The following is a 22,163-nucleotide window of genomic DNA, read 5'->3' on the forward strand; positions in this document are numbered from 1 at the left end:
AATTATTATTGATAACTTTAACGAAAATATTATACCGGGTTAACAAACCGTTTTGACTTTAAAATATTTTTATCATTAAAATATATTATATACGAACTGATTTTATAAGCAGCGGACGATAAAAAATTGTTTTGAAAAATAAATAATAATTTTGTAAGATGTCTTATCTTTAGTTTTACAGAAAGTTTTTGATGTTAAATGTAAAGAGTAACAGTAAATAGTAGGACATTTTATTGGTAAAGTATGTAGATTTAGGCTTCTGAAAGACCCGTGTCTTGTGGCACAAAAAATTTATCGTTATCACTCTTTGGTTTGATTCATTACCACTTATCACCAAAGTTACAGTGTAGTTTCAGATAAAAAGTTCACGGGTGCTACTTGCATTTCGAATTGCATACGAACATTAAAAATATTACGACCAACGAGAATCCGAGAATCCAAACGTAAATTTGATAGAAAGTCCCCCGTTGCGTTTATAAAATGCACAGAACGGCGATTGATTTGCCTGAAACAATGGAACCGTTGTTGCGTTCCTATATATCCGGTCAACGATCCAATATGATTCACAGCGGTAATGGATAATTAGAATTAATTAATATACACTGGCTTGTAGAAGTTGGCATGCAAAATAGAGTACCTGTGAACGGTAGTTGATACGTGTTTCATCATTCATCAAATGTGTCATAAGGACATAACCATGTTCAATAAACTTTTACTAATAAGCCTCTATACTGCTCTCGGTTACTTTCCATGCCAATGTGTGCCTAGTGATAGAGTGCTATCGCAACTCGAAATATTACACGATTCGCCTCCAAATCAGAATGAACACATTCTATCATCCGAACCCAGCTTAAGTTTTAGTGGTATGTAATGAATCCTTGTGTGTAAATACGTAATTTTTCACCAAATTTATTGTTTTGGTTTTAACAGATTGCGAAAAAAATGAAGAATGTGTTGTAGCCGGAAGGTGTCTTATAGAAGCCAATGGAAAGGTTAACAGTCGACAATGTGTAACGGCATTTGGAACGGCTGGTGTGTGTTGCTTACTCAACGAAAATCATCTCTGGCGAGTTCGAGTGAGGCGTTCAATCCGAAAGGAAGATTTCGGACAAGTTTACTTGAATGCTGTACATGATGGTCGTCAGATGTATGCTAGAAAAATTGGAGGATCAAAAATCCCCGGTAAAACCGCTAGTGAACAACAGAAGCCGTATTCATCCTTTCATCAGTTACTACAGCCGGGACAGCATGCGTCGCACGAGGAAAGAGATCAGCAACAATTATATGAAAATGTGTTCATTAGCAAACAGTTTGCTGAAATGACCAACATGTCACTTGTGGATCGTCAGCTAGATAGATTCGAAGCAATGCCCAAGCATCATCAAAAGCGTTGTATTCCGGCGGTTGAATGCAATCCTCATTCCCGGTACCGTTCCATCGATGGTACCTGCAATAACCTTCACCCGGAGCGGACTTCATGGGGAGCTGCAGGTCAACCGTTCAAGAAAGTTCTTCCACCAGCTTACGAGGATGGTGTTTGGGCTCCGAGGTGAGTGTATATGAACAAAGTGAAAGATTACTTATTCATTCTCGACAGAGATAATACTGTGTACTGGACAATTACGCACTACGATTTTACAAAAAAAAAGCACTAACAGTTTCTACCGATCCTGTGATGACCGGTTTGTTAGGCCAGCATCGAGCTGGTCTCTGGGAGAGTTCATATATGCTTTATTAATAACATATCACCAATAGGGTGGGACAAAAAATGAATGTTAGCTCCCATGCACTTTTCGTTTTCCTTATGTGTCCTATAACAACTGTTTAAATTTTCAGATTGGTCGGTGGAACTATATTTTCGCGTCTTATTTTTTAAGTTTTCATACGTTTTTTATAGAAAAATGCACTTTTTCAAAACTTATTCTCCAAAGATGTCCAGTTGGCTTCTAAAAATATATCGATACATGATGTTTGTAGGGACTTTTCTTGGGAAGAGCTCTTCTATTCCCATATAAAATCGCATGGAAACTTACAAAATCGGGCTCGAAAATATAGTTCCACGGATCGATCTGAAAAGTTACACGGTTGTTATAGAACTCATAGGGAACACGAAAAGTGCATGAGAGCGAACAAATGACACCATTGCTTTTTCATTTATTCATTTAATTAGTTGTTCAATGTTGTGTTCATAATTTACTTACTATTATTATGAATTATACGTAATTTTCATAATTTCTCAATACCCTTTTGCCCATAAGGGTACTGGAATCAAAAATATAAAAAAATGCAGGTATGTTTTGTGGATGTGTGGATATTGCTTGATGATTGATGGTCATGGAAAAATGAAAAACAAAATAAGTTAAAATTTTCCGAATAAAAGGAAAAAAGTTAAAGCTAGAACGGTTCGTTTGATTGGTATAATGGCTTTGAGAAAGTTGTAGACAGTAATTCTGTTCTACAAAAAACAACATACACCGTAAGACAAAAAGAAATTAAGAGAAAAAAACACAAAAACATTGGTATTAACACACACACACACGCACAAAACATACAAACAAACACTAACACACATACACACACACGCACACACACAGGCACACGCACACACACTAACACACATACACACACACGCACACACAGGCACACACGCACACACACACACGCACACACCCGCGCACACACATGCGCACACGCACGCGCACACACACGCGCACACACACGCGCACACACGCGCACACACGCACACACACGCACACACAAGCACACACAATAACGACCACCTGGAATCAAGTCTGTCGCTAGATTGATTTTAACAAACAACTTCTACTGAAACCCCGGAGAGAAACATGGCTCTTTTTTTATTTTTGTACCTGTCCTTTTTAGTTTTATGTTTCTTGGATTAGACAACTTTTTCGCTATTTTTTTGTAAACCAGTCATTTTGCTGCCATGCGGTCGTCGTTGTTACTCCCACGGAAAACAAGGTGTCTGGTATCAGCCACGAAGTGTCAGGAAAACACACTATTTCAGACTGTGCAACGAAAGGTTGCATAGAATGTCAGTCTGTATGTGGGAATGGAATTTTTGTGACTACACTAAAGCCTTTTTTACGCGGGGATACGTAGTGAGTAAACAATCATGTAAATTCCGAAATCCGCTTGAAAAAAAAAACTTCATTTGCTAAAGGTTTCTAATTGTTTTTGCTAAATACTTTCGAAAAAGAATTAAAAGCAGTGTTATTTCCACCTTGAAATTGAGCTGAATATCAAGAAAAAATGTAGAGATGTTAGGCCAAATCAGTGAATATTTAATATTTGGATTAAGTAACCTAATCAGACACTCTAATTGGGCGGTTTGAACGTTAAAAATAAATTTGTAAAACGGCGCCCAAAAAATTACTTTTTTGAAAAATCCGTATAAAAAACCGCGTAAATTCCGCATGATGTGAGCGCGCTGAACCACTGTTCTTCTAATCCCCTTATTTTTACATGATAGTAATTGACTTAGGGATCATTCCATACGAAGTGACCACGAAAAAGCACAAACTTGTACACGACCATCACAGATTTTGCTCAAAGTCGGGGAAACTATTCATCTAGTGTCACTTTGGAAACATCCCAATCGACACCCATCGACACCGAAGATGGGGATACCCCGCACCCTGTGGGACCCCCCTTTTTGTTGCAAGATAACGCATTTTTTGTCAAAGCCACTTTTTACTATTTCCTGCAATTTATGTAAGACGTCCGAGGAAAAAATAATAATAGGTGAATATTGCAGAAAACAATGCAAGAGATCCAGAAAAAATATTATTTTTGACAGGAAGTATTTGCCAGATAGATTATTTTTGTATTTAAAAACTAAATTTGATAATTTCATCGTATTCTCGGAAAATCCTTTGTAAGAAACACTAACACACCGAGGTTATATGAGCCAATCTCGAGATATAACATATTCACGGAGCTGGCAGACGATGAACATTATACAAAGTTGTCAATTACTCTTAGTTTCCTTTGAGCAACTAACAACGGTAAAAAAAGGAAAAGAGAGATAAAGTATGAAAAAAAAGGTAGAAGAGAAACAGCGAGAGAGTGGAAGAGTGAGTAAGAAAAAGATGAATAAAGATGAAAAGGAAGAGAGCAATAAAGAGAAAAGGAGAGAAAGAAAAGAAACAGATAGAGAGGAAACAGAAAAAAAAATGAAAGAGAGAGAAAAGGGAAAGAGAAAGAGAGTAACAAAGAGAGCGAAAAGGAAAGAGAACGAGAAAGAGAGATAAAGGAAAAGAGATAGAAAGAAAGAGAAAGAGAATGAGAGAGGGAACGGAAGATAGAAAGAGAAAGAGGTAGGACGAAAGAGAGAAAGAAAAAAAAAGAGAAATAGAGAATAAAGATAGAGAGAGCGAGACACACAGAGAGAGAGGGAGAGAACGACCCAAAAAGATAAATATCCAAAAATGAGAACAAATTCATATTTAACAATAGATATTTTGAATAGCGCAAAACACTTATTAAATCAAAACCATGACTATCAAGTACATTGAAACTACCTAAATATTGCATATTTTCAATCAGAGTTTGGTGCTCATTGGTACCGATAAAATGCTTTCAAATGTGAAAAATGATATAATAAAACCGAGAAAGCTCGGCGAGTAATTCCAGCCTAGCGATTCTTCTAGCCTACACAATATTCTATTTTAGTGTACGTCCGATTGGTCACGCATATAAGTGTTTGTAGAACTGTAAAACTTTTTGCACGGCGGTTTCACCGCTGTACTACATTTAATGCATTGCTGTTGCATGCAAACAGTTAACTCTATGAATTGGATCAGAGAACAATTTTGACTATTTCATCAACTCCGAACAGCTGATAAGTGTTCGACACGACGCAATGCTTGTGATAGAATCCGATGTGTTTCACATAAATACTATAGTAGCAGGGATTCCAGGCTACTGCTTCTCATATCAGTGTTATGATTTCATGCATGCGTGCTTGAGGCTGAAATTAGACTCGTGGTAGAGTTTCTAGCAGTCTCTTTCAATTTTTGTATTGTTTACTGATATAACGTACAAAATACCATGTTTCATTATACATACGCAGTCAAAGTGTTTTCAAATTTAAGCTTTACGTGGTAATTTATCAGCACAGTATCAAAGCATAGTTTTCGAACGCCATGGTTTGGTGATTCTCCTTATGCGATAAATTCTAATTTTTCGGCCTAGTTAGGTGTAGAAGAAAATTAATGAACAACGTGAAATTGATTTGTAAAACTTAATAACGCAGCTATTTAGTGGTATTATTGAGAAGGAAACCACCAGGTTTCAAGTTTTGTAAAATTCTGTCAATGTAATGCTTCTTGACCAAAACTCAGTCGAAAATTGGTTATCTTGAGATTTCTTTTTAAAAAAGTCACACTTTAAAATACTGTTACTTGAAATGGGTCTATTTATATTTTTATCCTCAAGAGGGTATCGCTATCATATCTTTCCGAAAATATAAAACTGAGAAATAAACTTCATTCATAACTTATAATATTGAACGACGGACAATCGATAAATTAAAACCTTCCAGTCGGTCTCGAATTAAAATTTTGGCCTTACAAGCAAGTCGTTGTGTGTTCGAATATCGGCTGAGAAAGACCGTTGAAACCAATGCGATCGTAGCGCTAGCCCCGCTGAACCCTGTCAATATTGACCCAGCTTTAAATGATTACAGTGTTGCTTGAATATTTAAAGAACGAACTACGTCAAAAAAATGTAAATAATTTATCGTTTCAGGACACATTCCGTGAGCGGTAACCGACTGGCTAGTCCAAGGACAATTTGCGCTACCATATTACATGATGTCGATCGACCAGAACCGCATTTAAACCTTCTTTTGATGCAATTTGGCCAGTTTATAGTACATGATTTCTCTAGAAGTTCCAGTATTAAAATAGGTTATACCAAAATTAAAAATCATGAGTTAAACCAATATTTAATAATTTTGCTTTTCAGGAAAAAAGGAAATTGACTGCTGTGCAGCAGACGGATCACATACATTACCGGGAGATGAGCTACATTACGCTTGCATGCCGATCGATGTAAGCCCGCATGATCCGTTTTACTCAAAGTTCGGAGTGCGATGTCTAAACTTTGTTCGGCTTACCTTAGCTAGTGAAAGTAAATGTCGGATGGGATACGCTAAACAGGTCAACAAGGTTACACACTTCATTGACGCATCAACTGTTTATGGTTCAGATGATGAACTAGCAGCTTCTCTACGGACATTCCAAAAGGGACAACTCAGGAACTCTTTTCCAGTTGGAATTGAACTGTTACCTCTGAATCCAAATCCAGGCGTATGCGAACCGTGGGCCAAAGTTTGCTTCGAAGCGGGGGATGATCGATCTAATCAAGTTATTTCACTAGTTCAAGTGCATACGCTATTTTTAAGAGAGCATAATCGTATAGCCAATATTCTAAGCAAAGTAAATTCACACTGGAGTGATGAAATATTGTACCAAGAAACACGTAAAATCGTGATTGCTGAACTCCAGCACATCGTTTACAACGAATACCTCCCGATAATAGTAGGATTAGGAAAAGCGAGACAATACGGATTATTGGACGACGTCCATGGTCATAACAAGTTATACAACGATAAATTAAAACCAGCCGTATTGACCGAAGTGAGCGCGGCAGCTTTCCGTTTTGGCCATTCAACTGTAGACGGTCATCTGCACATCCGACACCGCCACACGCGAGCGGAAGACATTCCCATCCATACAGTTTTCAATGATCCTTCGAGACTACTTAATCCTACCAGTTTCGACGACTACATGTTCTCTCTCGGCAATCAAGCGCAACAGCAACTGGATGAATTTGTTACCACTGGATTGGCAGGCTTACTGTTTGCAGGACACGCACCTTTTGGTTCTGATTTACCTTCGCTGAATATTCAGCGAGGCCGTGATCATGCCGTTCGTCCCTATAATGATTATCGCGTCTGGGCTGGCTTGTCAAAAATAGGAAGCTTTCAAGAAATGGGTCCAATTGGCAATGAATTTGCCAAAGTTTATGAGTCTCCCGATGATATTGACCTTTGGATCGGAGGTCTTCTAGAAACTGCACAGCCTGATGGCCTGGTAGGAGAAACGTTTGCACATTTGATTGCGGAACAGTTTGCTCGCCTCAAGTACGGTGATCGTTATTATTATGCCAACAGTCCAGAAATCAATCCTGGCGCTTTTACCTCCCATCAGTTGAGACAAATTCAACAGACCAATCTGGCTAGTGTGATTTGCGCCAACCTCGACCAGCGTATGGATTTTTATCAGGCTCCGCGTGCCTTTTTGAAGTCTGGGTCACATAATCTGCCAGTACCGTGCAATCAGTATCACGATTTAGACCTTGAGGCATGGCGGCATTAATTTTTAAGTGAAATGTGAATATTCGTATGTGAGTGAAACTTTCCTTCAGATTCATGTACTCATTCGTGTGTAATAATTATTTGTTTCTTTTCGTGTTTGATTGTATAAATACAATAAAAAAGTTTCTTTTTGTCAAGAAATGTGGTATTGAACAAAATAGTACTGTAAATCGGTGAGTGACCGACAAATTGTTTTTCTAACTTAACACAGCTCAAATGCTGTGTTGTTTACATCTGTTCCAAACCATTCGATCCGATCGCAGCGATGCGTGCGCAGCTTGTCGACGTTATCTTATTAGTAGGAAAAAAATTAACGCCGCCGGAGGATGCCGATTTTGGTTGCAGAAAAAATAGTTCTTTGAAACCTATTTATATACAACCATTTTAAGTATTAGTTACCAAGTAAACGTTATCAGAAGTACCAAAATTTAGATGTGTATATTACAGGCAAGGTTAGTGTAAAATTTGTTTCCCTTTTCATGTATGTTTTCGGAGTTTTATTTGGTGTGTTAACAGTTTCGCATACGGAAATTGTAGAATGAAAGAAATTTGCTGTGTCAAAACAGAGTTTAACGTCAGTGAGTGGTTTGCTGGCTGTGTGTATATAGAGACATTGTAACACGTGCATATATCACTGCGTGTTCCAAATGATCACAGGATTCAAGAGTAAATAGGTAGGTAACCTGAGAAAGAGGGAACCCGTTGTAAATATAATGGTATTATTACGCGTAAGAAATGAAACCGTGGACAGATTGCAATACTACGAAATTCAACAGTCTGTTCCTCGCTTTGGGCCACTTTGATTTCTTATTTTAGATAGTGTTTGTTTGTCGCATCGTTTTTACTTACCTAAAATCATTTGAATCGGTCTTTTCAGGAAAAAGATTTTTGTATGTTGTGTTTATGGAGAAATCATTATCACATTTGTCATGAGTCCACGAACATACAGTCAGGTTTATGCTTATGCTTGTTATTAGATCTACGATAAACGGTGATAATTAAACTGTCGGTGACTGCATAGGTGTGTCACTCGTTATTGGACAACATTTTACTATCTGTAATGCGATAATTAATTCTCACGCCCAAGATGTTCATATTACCACCTCCCTATGTTCATTTTACCCACACTTGTCCATTTCACCCCTAAAAACTGCTTTTCAAAAAGCTCATGAAAACTTCGAAAAATACTACATTCTTATTTTTTGTATCAACCATTAGTGGCTCAGTGAATGTGCGCAATAGTCTCATGGTTGTAGTGTTAAAATGTGGAGAAAATGGTTTAGGGTGTCCATTTTACCACCCCTTCTTCCACATACAATCAGGTTTATTCTTGCGCGGGGGATACGTACCTCGTAAAAAATCACGTTAATTACAACCAATATTTAATATTTTCATCTTTTACGGTAAGTACACAAATGAAACACATATTTCAACCAGTTTCGCCAGAAAACAGCGAGAAATGATAGGGATGATGCACAGAAGCCAAAAATCGACCACGTACACCATTTTGAATTCTGGTGTCTGAAAAACATCTTAAAATGACCGAATAGGGTTTTTCCGGAACCAGAATAATACCCAGAAGTTAGAAATCAACCCCACATTCTACTTTGAAATTCAAGATGATGACTTCCGGTTTCTGGGAAACGGCCTAATAAGACCGGATACCACCCGGTGTGGGTATTTCCGGAACCAGAATAATGCCTAGAGACCACAAATTGACTCCACATGCCATTTTGTATTCTAAGATGACGGTTTCCGTTTTATGGAAAATAGCCCAAAATGGCCGTATACCATCCAATACCATAGTCGGACGTGGATTGCTGCCCAGAGGCCAGAAATTGACTTTACATTAAGGGTGTGCGAAATTTCACGAAATCTGGAGTTTCTCAGAATTTGACGAAATTGAGCACGCATTTTTTAGTAAATACCTAGCAACAACTTATGATTTCTGAGCTAACTTTTCTGCCGTTATAAACCCTAATTAAAGCCTGGCAATGCTTCAAAGCTTAGGCTTTATAAAACTTTAAGAAACCTAGAGTTTTCTATGGTTTTATTAATTGCCGGAATTTTCTTGAATAAATTCCACTTAAATTGACTCCATATGCTATTTTTAATCCTAAGATGACGACTGCTGCTCTTAGGTACATAGCATAAAATGACCGAGTACCACCAAATACGGGAATTTTCGTAATCTGGGTGATGCACACAAACCGAAAATTGACCCGGACCCCATAGTCTCGAACAAGAGATTTGAGATCACACTCAACTGCAAAAATGCGTTTAATGTATCAAACCACGTTATGTAGTTCCACATCAAACTTGCGGTCGCGGCTCTGCACAAAACCCTTTCTGATCATAACATTCATACTTATGAACAACCAGAACCGATACTAGATATTGTTTGTTTTTGATATAAAGAAACAATCTGAAAAATCTCAAATCAACCAGAAATTCGTGGAAATCAAAAGATTGTGTGAATGAATCAGTAGATTGTTAAAATATTCACGGAGAAGTAACAAACTATCCAACATCATGCCGGCATCATGCCTCGAAACCTGAATCAAGCAAAACTGTGTAATAAGATAAGATTTAACGTAAAGCATCTTGAAACCAATATTTTACAAGCAAAGACACTTTAAGACAAATCTTATGACGAGGATGTTCTCATTTCGATAAAACAAACAATTTCAGACGATTTGTCTTTTGAGTTTGAACCTATCCAATATTAAATTCGTCATGCATTTTCAGACTATAACTTACCTTCTTACTTATATTCCTGGTGAAAAATCTTTTAGGATTCCACCTGCGTTACAATGTTATGCCAACGCACTCGGTCTTGAGCGTCCTACAATTCCGAGATCTTGCTTCACTTAGTCCAGCTACCTAGCTTGTCACTGCGTCTTGTACTGGCCGGATTCGAGACGAACACTATTTTTGCGGGATTGTTGTCCGGCATTCTTACAACATGAATCTAGGTACATATATGCGTCAACCACCTCGAACTCATCTCCGTCGATCGCTACGCTACTGCCTATGCGAGCCCTATCGGGCTCGGTTCCTCTTGCTAACAGATATTTGCTCTTCGACGTATTCACCTTCAATCCAACCTTATATGCTTCACTTTTCAGCTTCAGCTTCAGCAGTACTGTTCAACAACCGCCTCAAACGTCCTTCCGACAAGATTCCCGTCGTCAGGGAAGCAGATAAAATGGCTGGATTTATTGAAGATCATGCCCCGCATGTTAGGGGCTGCACGTTTCATAACACTTTCAAGCGCAATATTGTACAAGAGGTTGAAAAGTCCATTGCCTAGTCGCCTAGCCCCTTGCGAGTTTCAAATGGGCTTGATACCGCACTCGAAATCTTCACACAGCACTGTACATCATCCATCGTGGTCTTCCCCCTCTTCATAGTGATTTTACCGAGGTCCGTCTGGAAAATAACTTGGGCACTACGGGGTTAATCAGTTTTGTAAGTTTCGCAGGGAAGCCATTTTCGTCCATAACTTTTCATAGCTCTACATGGTCGATAGATGCGGTAAGCGGTCTTAAAATCGATGAATAGGTGGTGCGTGGGGACTTGGTATTCGTGACGCTTTTGGAGGATCTGTTGCAGCGTAAAGATTTAGTCCGTAGTCGATCGCCCATCCACAAAACCGGCTTGATAAATCTCCACAAACTGTTGTTCTAGCGACGACAGATAGCGAAAGATGATCTGGGAAAGCACTGTGTAGGCTGTTTAAGAATCGTGATCGCTCGGTAGTTCTCACATTCCAACTTGTCGCTCTTCTTGAATATTAGGCATCCCTTCTTCCACTGCTCCGGTAGCTGTTCTGTATCCTAGATTCTGACTATCAGCTGATGCAGACAAGAATGCCATTCTTTCCAGCTGATTTGTTGTTCTTGAGCTGCTATGTTCTTGAGCTTGAGCTGGGTGGTATGTCTCTCTTATCCGCTGTGCTGACGAAGTCTTTCCTCCAATCGTTTTGGTCCTCTGCTTCTGCCCCAATTAGGTGTTCATTGTAGTGCTGCTTCCGCCAGTGTATCACGTTAAGTTTACATCATATTAACAGTGTATTAATTAGTTCGACTTTTGCTCACGCGCAGTGACAATCATGCCCGATGAATTCTACAAGAGTCAGGTATCTTGTTCTAGTCATCTTTGCTGCCGTATAGCACTGAGCTATTCTTCATCATACGTGATAATGACGCGATGATCGTTGAACCCCTTTTGAAGACGTAGTCAACGTGGCTCTCAGAGGTGAGCTTGTCGTCGACCATCCTAGGAGTTTCACAGACCGCGTTGAGGCTATAGTGCATTCTCCAATGTCTCACTACACTACACCACTACAATGTCGAACTTACGGACCCACATTAAGTTGGAAAGAATGAGGGAACTTCCCAAGAGACTTGCAGTTTCATGATACAGTCTCCAATCGTTAGTCCGTTTTCGTTGCCTTTGTCTATGCCGATTGTTCCGATCCATATTAACATCATTTGTCTCCTGTACTGATTATTTTTTACGGCGGGCTTGTAAGGCCTGCACCAACCCCTAGTCTCGTCGGAGGACCATCGGGACTGTACTGTTTAGAGTCCCACGCTGGCACCAGGAGGTTGATTAGCCGCCCATAACATGGAAGACAGACGCTTTTTTGAGCCGCACCATCTTGGTGAACAGACGCTCGGGTTAGCGAAGCATTTTCTCTACCACCAAGATATGGTTAACGCGCTAATGATCGCGTCGCACCTTCTTACTTAGCTGTTGCTGGATGACAATACCACAAAAAATTAAAAAAAATTTCACAGTGGTCAAAAAAAAAGTGGAATGACAACATTTCCCAGGATACACCAACCAGTAGTGTCTTTGTAAGTATGTGGAATCAATTTTGAATGTTTAAAATAATTAAATAAAGAAGATGAATGGGCTGGACAAAGTTTGCCGGGTCAGGTAGTTCCGTAATATGCTCGACAAAAAAAAAACTCTTACGTGCCCGACGTAGTATTCGTTTGAAATTCTTGTAACTTTGACAATTTTCATCCGATTTCGATAGTTCTAGCACCAAAAGATTAAGTAACTTTTTTATTTTGAAATCAGTGTCAGCCGGCCGGTTGTCGTATACCTCCCATCAATTTCTGTACAGTGCCACCGCTTCGCCATATCAGTTGATATTTTGATTGATTTGCCACACTTCTTCAATTTACGCTTACCTATTGCCCGAAATCTTTCGATGAGAGGAAACTGTGGGTAGTTTGGTGAATAAATCCTTTTTTCGATAACATCAACATTATTCTGCTTGTACCATTCCAATACATCCCGGGCGTAATGGCAGCTAGCTAGATGGGGCCAGAACTTCAAGGGGCCTTCGTGTGACTGGATGAACGGCAAAACTATCTCCTGCAGACACTTCTCCTTGCAAACTTGTCCATTCATGGTTGCTCCAGTGATGAAAACTTTTGTCTTCTTTTCACTGCTACAGATGGCTTGCCAAGTCATCAACATGCGGGCGAATTTATCCGTGAAAATAAATTTGAACCCACCTGACCTTTTACGGTTAGCAAGGTATAATTTCCGACCCGAGAAATGTCCAAAGTCAATTTTGACGTACACTACCCGTCATAAGTTTGGAATCGCTTCACTGAGTATTGCAACACCCAGCTTGAATATTGCAACACCCCGAAAAGTTTAGCATCACTTGATATGGGCAGATTAATGTAATTCTATTCCTTGATTCTGGAAACCTAGAGAGTTGTGGTCTTCAGCAAAGTTGCTCAGGAGGCCAAGGGCTTGTGATTGGAGGAGAGTATAGTTCGGAATTCAGCCACAGCGCAGCGCTAGTGTGCATGAAGTTTTGAGTGTTTTGAACGTTATTTAGCTCAATAATCCCACCATTTAGAGAGTTGCGATTTTCAGCAAAGTTACTCAAGAGGTCAAGGGCTTGTAAATGGCGGACAGTATAGTGCGGAATTCAGCCGCAACGCTGCGTTAGTGTAATCACATCATTTACACTGATTGTTTACACATTACGAAGTGAAACCAATTTGAATGTTGATAATTTGATCACCACACACAGTACGTAAGCTTGTGTGTGTTTATTCTAAAGTGCTTTCATTTGAGGAGGTTATAACCTGAGAGTTATAGAGTTCTCCAAGCGAAAACCCACAAAAACTACGACACGGCCCGCTTTACACTGTATGTTGAAATTTGTGAGAGTGTGAATCAAACTCGATGGTTTTTTATTCTCTCTTTTAGATGACAGTTCTCACAGGTGACAAAAAATTCTTACAGCTAACAAAGAAAAATCGAATACATCGCACTAATACAAACGCGCCTGGGGAACTCTATAACATATAACATGCGACTGTGTTGGTATGACAGTTTGATCAGCAACATACACAACCCGTTTTACAAAGGGGAAAATTGACGATATCGCGACCAAATTGATTACCTCGGCTGCAAACAGTTGCAATAGACTTGCCTCTAATCCGATATTGAAGGATTTGAACACCACAGGGGACATTTCGTATTGATTTCCGCTGCAAGTTGAAAACCCAATACGCAACGCCGCCGGCATACATGCAAGCCGAGTGGTTTTGACTTCAGTACATGGTGCGTTCGAGAAAGCGCGTGTAAGCCCCATCCAACGAGCAGACACCCGAAATTTATACACGAAGTCCAAAACACTCGCCCTTGCCGATATTGTCGGAGTCGTATTTCAATTAGGACACTGGGTGGTTTTGATTTGAGTTGACACTGAATTGTAATAAAAATCGAATCAACGTAAAAAAAACGCGTGAATTCCGGAATCCGCGTAAAAAAACCTGCGTTAATTCTGCAATCCGAGTGAAGAGGAACCGAAATCCGCGCAAAAAAAATACCGCGTAAATTCCGGAATCCGCGTAAAAAAAGCCGCGTAAAAAACTCGCGCAAAAAACCGCGTAAAAAGCGACCTTAGTGTAGTTCGGAACGCATATGTGGCGTTATACTGTGTTTCGACGTGCTTGACCACAATTAGTGGCACTAGCCGAAGACCGCAACTTTCTGGGTAGGAATATTCGCGCGATAAGTTGAAGTTCGAATACTAAAAACCACATGTACCCTAGCGCCGCATAGTGGAGTATTTCAGTACTAAATTGTCTACCATGTAGAGGCCTTTAGCATTCTGAACAAGTTTGCTGAACACCGCAACTTTCTAGCAGGTCGGAATCATGAGATTAGTTAGGTTCAAAATACGACAAATTGTGTGCCTACTAGCGCCACATAGCGGTAAAATTTCACACTCAATTGGCCACCATACAGTAGCCTTTGACCTCCTGAACAAATTCGCCGAAAACCGCAACTCTTTAGGTTGTCAAAAACACGAGATATCCGCCTATTCCAGGTGATGCTAAACGTTTCGCGAGGTGTTGCAATATTCAAACTGGGTGTTGCAATACTCAGCAAAGCGATTCCAAACTTATGACGGGTAGTGTATGTTTCATCGTCTATCAAAATAAAGCCGTTGTACTCTGTTAGTGCTCGAGTGAAGTGTGATATGTGTAGTTCGAGTATCGGGGTCCAGAGACACTCTCGAGTCCCTTTGAAACCCGAAGAGGTTTAAGGCAAAGTTATGGTCTCCAGTGTTGCTAGTCTCGCTCGTAGGCAGCAGCAACACCTCATGTGAGGTTCTCGGTGCTGCCGCTTTCACACAGTAGAGAATTCTCCATTCAAGCTATTTCTCGTTCTTTCTCGCTCTCTTTCTTGCTCGCATTTACTCCCGAGATCCTCGTGTGTACTCGTGTGTACCTACTCCCCACCTCGCGAGAACGACCAGCCGAAGATAATTGTTCCAAGATGTTTTGCGATGGTTGCAAAGGGACATAAAATGATAGGGTATCTGACTACTTCGGCAGCGGTTTACTTCGGCTGGTTTTGCATTAGACTGCTGTAAAAAAACATACCAAAGCAGTCCGATACCCTACACGTTGCGTCACTGTCGGCTACTACTCAGGGGAATGCATGAAGAAGGAAGAGTATCTCCAAAGCGTATGTGCAAAAGACTTGAGAAGCGTAGCATATGTCTCGTTCTCAAGCAGAAAGGAGAAGAAAGGTTTTGCTTCTCGCTCGATTTGCAACGCTGATGGTCCCTCGTGCCTACTGTTCAACATTGCCCTGGAAGCTGTCATTAGAAGAGCGGGGATTCACACGAGTGGCACGATATTCCAAAAGTCGGTTTAACGGTTGGGTGTCGCCGACGATATCGACATTGTGGCTCAGACCTTTGTGAAGATGGCGGATACGTACATCAGACTAAAGGTCGAAGCCAAACGGATTGGACTTGTCATCAATGCATCGAAAACAAAGTACATGAAAGGGAGGGGTTCACAAGAATACAGTGCTAACCTCTAACCTCGAATTTCGTGTATCTGGGCTCGCTGTTAACTGTCGACAACGATACCAGCTGAGAAATTCCACGACGTATCATGGCGGGAAATCGTGCATACTTTAGTCTCCGGACCGGGGGACGCTTCGATCGAGTATAATTCGTCGCCGCACCAAGTTAGCCACCTACAAGACGCTGATCAGACCGGTAGTCTCTACGGGCATGAGACATGGACTACGCTTGTGGAGGACCAACGCGCCTTTGCGGTCTTCGAGCAGAAGGTGTTGCGCACCATCTTCGGTGTACTGCAGATGGAAAATTGAGTGTGGAGAAGGCGAATGAACCACGAACTGCAGGAGCTGCTTGTGGAGCCATCTATCGTCCACACCGCTAAGATTGGCAGGTTGCGGTGGGCTGGGCAAGTTGTAAGCATGTCGAACGACAGTCCGGTGATGATAGTTCACCGTAAAAAATCTCTTGGTTTTACATCAAATTATCTATTCAATTATTTAATTATTATTATTAACAATTCAAACGCAAATAGACGCGTTCCGATCTAATATAATATAATCAACAAACATAATCAGCTTAAATATATATAGGATGTCCATAAACAGCACGCTTTAACAGTTCACCTTTAAACAAGACCCATTTACACGACATAAAAAGAAACTCGTGAGTGAAAAAAAATGTCTAGCTTAGATAAATTAAGTATCTTCCAATGTTTAATTTAATTAGCTAGAAGATGAGGATAGTATTAGCGATAGATTAAAATCGATTTTGATTCAAATACTCAACTGCGAGATAGTCTATCCAAAACAGAAGTGTGTCAACGAAAATTTTATCTAATCAGTGAATGGTAGATAGGAGAAAGCGACCATACATTGCTGAATGACCAGCTGTTATTGGTATCGAAACTATTAAAAAGCATCATATCTGTTAAGTATTGAAAAAGATGCTTGTAATCATCATCGAACATCGAGCAGATAGCAGGTGATAAAGATAGGTTCGAAGAAATCTGGGAAAACAGAATAATAGAGCTTCTTGTGTTTCAAATGATTTTGCAAGTTTCGTTCCACTATTCTGAATGCGTTGGTGTATTTTTTTTTTTTTTTTTTTGAGGAATTGCCCATCTTTATTTATTTGTTCACTTGCGTTCTGGAATGAATTAAAAACAAAACTTCGTTGGTTTTTTTTGCTAAAAATGAAAAAAATTGAAACTGGTTGAGTAAGTAAAACTGATTACAATGACGAAAATTGTAACAAAATTTCTTCTGAACCTCATTATTATTTGGCGTATTAACAAACAAAAAAACAGCCAATATGTTTAAAAATGGGTTAATCTACTCATACAACAAGATTTGAAGGGTATTGCACTGGTATGTTTGGCGAACTGTGGTACCCAAAGAAAAATTTTATTTAGACCATCGAAAACATTGCTATAAATATGCACAAAACGTGGATTGGCTGAAATTAGCATACCTAAAAAGAATTACAAAAAATGCACGTGTGAGCTTCGTGGTTTGTGCTCAACTGACGAGTACATTCAACAGGTAATGCATAACTGAAGATTCGGCAAACTTTCATTCAACTTCGGTCAATGAAACATTCCCACTGCGCAGTCTCGGAATCACAACTAACATCCTACTGGTTTTGTGTTCATTCGGCAGTCAATCTGTTCGTTTATTTTTGAGATTCGCAACCCGTAAATTGATTTCCACTGCATGAACTTCTCCTTTGAGTACTACTCGTACAAATTGTGCTAATTTGGATTTGAGTCCGTTTCAAAATGTACACTGCATCAAATTCAACATATAGTTTGCATGTGCGTGTATACGTGTATATATGAGAAAAAAAATCGCTGATCTCAGTAAGACGTATTATTTATGGAAAGTCAAAGATCTGCCATTCGAACACGTTGCTTTTCAAGTTGTACAGTAAACAGTGTTGAAAGCCTCCCTTCGTATTTTGATTCATATAACATTACGTACAGAGAGTGCGTCAGCCATTAATAATATATTAGTTTCAATCATGTTTTATGAATAATCAGAGAAATATGGCCATAACATCAACATTTTTACCGTGAAGAAGTTTCTTCGACCTTTTAATGTTTTTTTATATACCTGCTAGGATACCTCATTGTTTTTGGTATTTGAAAAGAGAAAATGTAATAGATACAACCGTGACTGCAATCTCAGTTTCATTATTATCATTTCTCAACTGCATCTCAACCTTCAGTAGCCCCCAAACATTTATCGAAGCATCATAGGTTCAATTGAATAATTTAGTTGTTCAGTCAAACGTAGAGCGCATACAGTACTTTATTACTATAATTATTATATGTTTTTTTCTTGCATGCTTAGCATTATTCACTTCTTTGTCCATTGGACAGTTTTGATTTGTTTTTTCGACATTTTTATGCCAATCGATCCGCAATGTAGATCGTAGATATCTTGCGATTGATGGGCCTTCTTTATAATTTATTCTGCTTGTTTTTTTTTCCGAAAATAGATTTATTGTTTTAAGATACAGTGAGGATATACAATAGTTGAGCCAGAGATAAACAGACGTACAAATCGGATAATCGGAACCCACATTTCCACTAAACAATCGCCGCTGGATTAACAAACTGAAACATAGAATTTTTTATGTAAAATTGGTCAATACATTGATTGTCTATTTTGCCCCTTTTCACCCTATTTTTGCATATTTATGGAAATATAGACCTTTTTCCGTGCCTTGCACAGGATGAAACTATCACCAATCGGTTTATTGACCAATTTTACATAAAATAGCTATATTTCAGCAAAAACATCATATCAAGAAGACTGGGAACTCTGCCTGAAATCGAGCGACAGTTTTGGCAGCGCAGTCTATTGAGTTCAGGTGGAACTGACGTATGCTAGTATGTGTGCTGGTGTTGCGAATGCAATCCGAACGCACAGGCAGGAATATCACACACGCACACAATGACTTCGTAGCGATGCAATTACCACCACTTTCATAACAAGCTACCACCTTTAGTAGATGGAGTGCGCTGTTTAATTAAACGCTTGTCATTTGTATAGGATCGATCCAGAGAAGCCAGTCTTCTTGATATGATATTTTTGATTTCAGGTTGCCAGCCCAGCCGCTTCTAATTAGTGTGAATTTGGGTCGTTTTTTCCCAGTGTGCATTGTTTGTCAGCCATCTCTTGGCGATCACTAGACCAAACTTTCTTGAATAAGTTTCTCCGAATACTTCACCAAGAAAGACTAGTCTTCTAACTCGAAAGAGATGGCTGACAAGTCACGGGTTGGATGACACAATTTCATCCCCACTGGCACAATATCACCCTGGCTGACGGTACTTTTAAACACTTTCAAGCACTGTCAAGCACTCTTAAGCACTTTCATGACTTTGGTTCTGCCAGTGAATGCAATACCTTTCTCGGAAAAGGTAAAAAGGTTTCGGGAGTTCATTTTGAAAGCGTACTTTTTGTTTGCGATTCGTTGAACATGACTGGAGCCAACCCAACAGTATTTTACAGCTAGAAGACTAATAATGGTGTGTCGATTGCTGAAATGAGCGTAAAGGGCTTCTACGTGGCTACCAACATCCATTGTGTTTAGAATAAGAGTTACAAATTCTGAAAGATTCGAGGTTGTTGAGCAACCTTCAGATGAGCAATGCTGTTTGCTAGTGATATGTTATTTTTACTCGCTTAAATATTTATCATTTACAAATGGCAACTCAACGGTAGTTGCGGATCTAAATTTTGCACCTGATTTAAAAATAGGCACCAAATAAGAACTTTGTCAAGTTTCGAGGAGTTTCCTTTTTTTTTCAAAGATAAATTGAAAAAGGTGTAAGTTCTCCAGGAAGATTCCTCAGGTATATTGGTGCAATTTCGTCTGGTCCAGGTTGATACGGCTGAGCCTTTAGGACTCCGTATTGAGAAATTTGACTGACCGATACATTGTTAGAGTTTTTGAAATTGAATATAACTTCAATTGGGCATTTTTTATACTTGGTTTTCGACTTTAAGACTTCATCATCTCTGTGCAGTATTGATGCACGATTGATTTGGTTATATATGCCCTGGTAGTTTTGCAGATTGTTGCTGCTTTTTTTTAATAGGGGGGGGGGGAGTTTGTAATGATTTATTTATGTACTAAAATATCTATTCAGAATTAATATTGTGTGTTCTGCCACAAATGGTGACATTTCAACACTATTATATATATTTGTACGCTTTTTTATATTTTTGAATGTTAATAGCTTTCGCAGTTAAGTTAATGTAATTGTAGGAAAATTAATTAACCTACTTGTCAAGGAGAAAAAAAAGGAATAAAACGAAACTTAAAATAAACTTAAAATAAACTTAAAACTATCTTACTGACTATAAAGTGGGCTAATCGTTGCAATTGAGGATTGCAACATTAGTGAGCCTATGTAGCTCGTTCGTGCTAAACCAGGGAGGACGCTTCAAAATCATTTTCAAAAGTTTATTGTGAATCCTTTGAAGTGTCTTCTTCCTGGTTGCACAACAACTTGTCCAGATGGGAACTGCATACAACATTGCTGGCCTAAAAATTTGTTTGTAAATTAACAGTTTATTCTTGAGACAAAGTCTAGAATTCCTGTTGATAAGAGGATATAAACATTTGATATACTTATTGCACTTTGACTGGATATTTTCAATGTGCTCCTTGGAAGTAAGATTCTCATCATAAATTAGCCCTAAGTATTTAACTTGATCAGACCAATTTAAGACCACACCGTTCATCTTAATAACGTGGTTATGGGTGGGTTTGAGAAATGAAACTCTTGGCTTATGAGGAAAAATAATTAACTGTGTTTAGAAGCATAAGGGGAAATCTTCCAATTTTGTAAGTATGAAGAAAATATATCTAAACTTTTTTGAAGCCGACTGCATATAAAACGAAGGCTTTTTCCTTTTGCGGAAATGCTTGTATCGTCACAAAACAGAGATTTCTCACAACCTGGTGGTAGATCAGGAAGATCAGAAGTAAAAATGTTATATAAGATTGGGCCCAAGATACTCCCCTGAGGCACACCAGCTCTAACAGGCAATCTATTAGATTTACCATTTAGATAGTTAACCTGAAGAGTGCGGTCAGTCAAATAACTTTGTATCATTTTTGTGAAGTAAAGCGGAAAACTTAAATTTGACAATTTAGCTATTAAACCTTTATGCCAAACACTGTCGAATGCCTTTTCTATATCTAGAAGAGCAGCTCCAGTCGAATAGCCTTCAGATTTATTAGTTCGAATCATATTTGTTACTCTAAGTAACTGATGAGTAGTGGAATGCGCATGGCGAAAACCAAACTGCTCATTTGCAAAAATTGAGTTCTCATTAATTTGTGTTATCATTCTATTAAGAATTATTCTTTCAAAAAGTTTGCTAATAGAGGAAAGTAAACTAATTGGTCGATAACGTGATGCCTCAGCTGGATTCTTTTCGGGTTTTAAAATTGGAGTGACTTTGGCATTTTTCCATTTCGTAGGAAAATGTGCTAGTGCAAAGCATCTGTTAAAAATTTTTACTAAGAAAGTTTTCGGGAAGTCTTTTGATGAAGATATAGAAAATCTCATCATCTCCTGGTGCTTTCATGTTTTTGAATTTTTTGAGAATAGTTCGCACCTCATTCAAGTTTGTTTCCAATACCTCTTCGGAAAGAAATTCCTGGGTGGTAATCTGATCATACTTTTGGTTTACTTCATTTTCAATAGGACTTACTACGTTCAAATTGGAGTTATGAACACTCTCAAACTGCTGAGCAAGTTTTTGAGATTTTTGTTCATTAGTTAGAAAAATGCAATCACCATCTTTAAGGACTGGAATGGGCTTCGAAGGTTTCTTAAGAACCTTCGAAAGCTTCCAGAAAGGTTTTGAATAAGGTTTTAGTTGTTCAACTTCTTTCATGAAATTCTCATTACGCAAGAGAGTGAATCTATGTTTAATTTCTTTTTGTTATTCTTGAAAAATAATTTTCAGAGCAGGATCACGAGATCTTTGGTATTGACGTCTCCGTATGTTCTTCAAACGTATAAGAAGTTGAAGTTCACTGTCAATAATTGGTGCATTAAATTTCACTCGAGCCTTAGGAACTGATAAATTCCGACCATTGAGTATTAAGCTACTAAAATTTTCTGATGCTCTGTCATTGTCAGCACTATTTTGTTAAATAATATCATCATTCAAATTTTCTTCGATCGTAGAACGATATCTATCCCAATCAGTCTTGTGATAATTTAACACAGACCTAGTGGGATTTAAAATAGTTTCATGGGAAATAGAAAATGTTATGGGAGATGATCAGAATCAAAGTCAGCATGAGTTAATAAATCACTGCATGAATGACTTTGATTTGTTAGTACCAAATCAATTG

General features: G+C 38.8%; 1 protein-coding gene across 1 annotated transcript; it reads left to right on the top strand.

Moving 5' to 3' along the window:
* The first annotated feature begins 543 nt into the window (after window positions 1–543).
* LOC129717748 (chorion peroxidase-like) lies at window positions 544–7,546 on the top strand. Its single transcript, XM_055667873.1, has 4 exons — window positions 544–863; window positions 931–1,549; window positions 5,773–5,933; window positions 5,992–7,546. Exons 1-4 carry the CDS (start codon window positions 677–679, stop codon window positions 7,404–7,406), a joined length of 2,382 nt encoding a protein of 793 aa, XP_055523848.1. The 5' UTR covers window positions 544–676; the 3' UTR covers window positions 7,407–7,546.
* The last annotated feature ends 14,617 nt before the right edge of the window (window positions 7,547–22,163 follow it).

The sequence above is a fragment of the Wyeomyia smithii genome, chromosome 1 (genome assembly GCF_029784165.1).
Source record: "Wyeomyia smithii strain HCP4-BCI-WySm-NY-G18 chromosome 1, ASM2978416v1, whole genome shotgun sequence".
Lineage (NCBI taxonomy): Eukaryota > Metazoa > Arthropoda > Insecta > Diptera > Culicidae > Wyeomyia > Wyeomyia smithii.

What these genes read in the sequence shown, in the direction of transcription:
- LOC129717748 (XM_055667873.1), top strand. Translation starts at nt 677, where the DNA reads ATGTGTCATAAGGACATAACCATGTTCAATAAACTTTTACTAATAAGC. An exon ending in ACCCAGCTTAAGTTTTAGTG is followed by an intron (nt 864 to 930) that starts GTATGTAATGAA and finishes TGGTTTTAACAG; the next exon opens with ATTGCGAAAAAAATGAAGAA. An exon ending in GATGGTGTTTGGGCTCCGAG is followed by an intron (nt 1,550 to 5,772) that starts GTGAGTGTATAT and finishes TTATCGTTTCAG; the next exon opens with GACACATTCCGTGAGCGGTA.